Below are 512 nucleotides of genomic sequence, written 5' to 3'. Positions count from 1 at the left end.
TCAAGGGCTTCTGATCAGATCAGCCACATGGTGCCCTTGAGATTTGCAGCTGCAGCTCCTCTGCTCACTCACCCTCCTATGAAGAAGCCTGGTTAAGAAGCATCAGCACAAATGGCATCATTGTGCTGCAAACTTAAAAACAACATGCAGTGCAGAGCACTTACCATCACCAACATCAAAGTCCTTGAAAGCCAGTTCTGAGCCTGAATCATCCAGCAGGATCTCGCCGTTCAGTGTGAACATCATGGTGTGTTCATTCATGTCGACCATACACCCCACCACATCACCTGCTTGCCAAGCACGTCCATAGTGCTCGTTGCCCTGGTGCCACCGCTGGGCCTGTGCAAGACAGAAGAGTCCTTTGTCACAGAGCAGGCCAGTAGAGCATTACCCACTCACCACTCCCCAGCATGACTCTCCAGCAGCTCATGACCTCCAGCCAGCACATCAGTTTACTGCAATGTCCTAAGCAATATGATGAGGTCTAGGAATTCTCAACCCCTCATAGTAAC

The 512-nt window shown here is 50.6% G+C and overlaps 1 protein-coding gene across 1 annotated transcript in view; it reads right to left on the bottom strand.

Annotated features, from left to right (window-relative positions):
- Positions 1 to 88: 88 nt before the first annotated feature.
- LOC103587716 (ryanodine receptor 2-like) overlaps positions 89 to 512 on the bottom strand; it is a gene marked incomplete at its 5' end in the record, with an annotated part of 226,133 nt that continues 225,709 nt past the window's right edge. The window contains one exon of the mRNA XM_008569236.1: positions 89 to 339. Coding sequence (XP_008567458.1) covers positions 118 to 339 — 222 coding nt within the window. The remainder of the gene's footprint in view (positions 340 to 512) is intronic.

The sequence above is a fragment of the Galeopterus variegatus genome, unplaced genomic scaffold (genome assembly GCF_000696425.1).
Source record: "Galeopterus variegatus unplaced genomic scaffold, G_variegatus-3.0.2 Scaffold482, whole genome shotgun sequence".
In the NCBI taxonomy this organism is placed as follows: Eukaryota; Metazoa; Chordata; class Mammalia; order Dermoptera; family Cynocephalidae; genus Galeopterus; species Galeopterus variegatus.
This window is presented reverse-complemented; position numbering and strand designations above follow the sequence as displayed.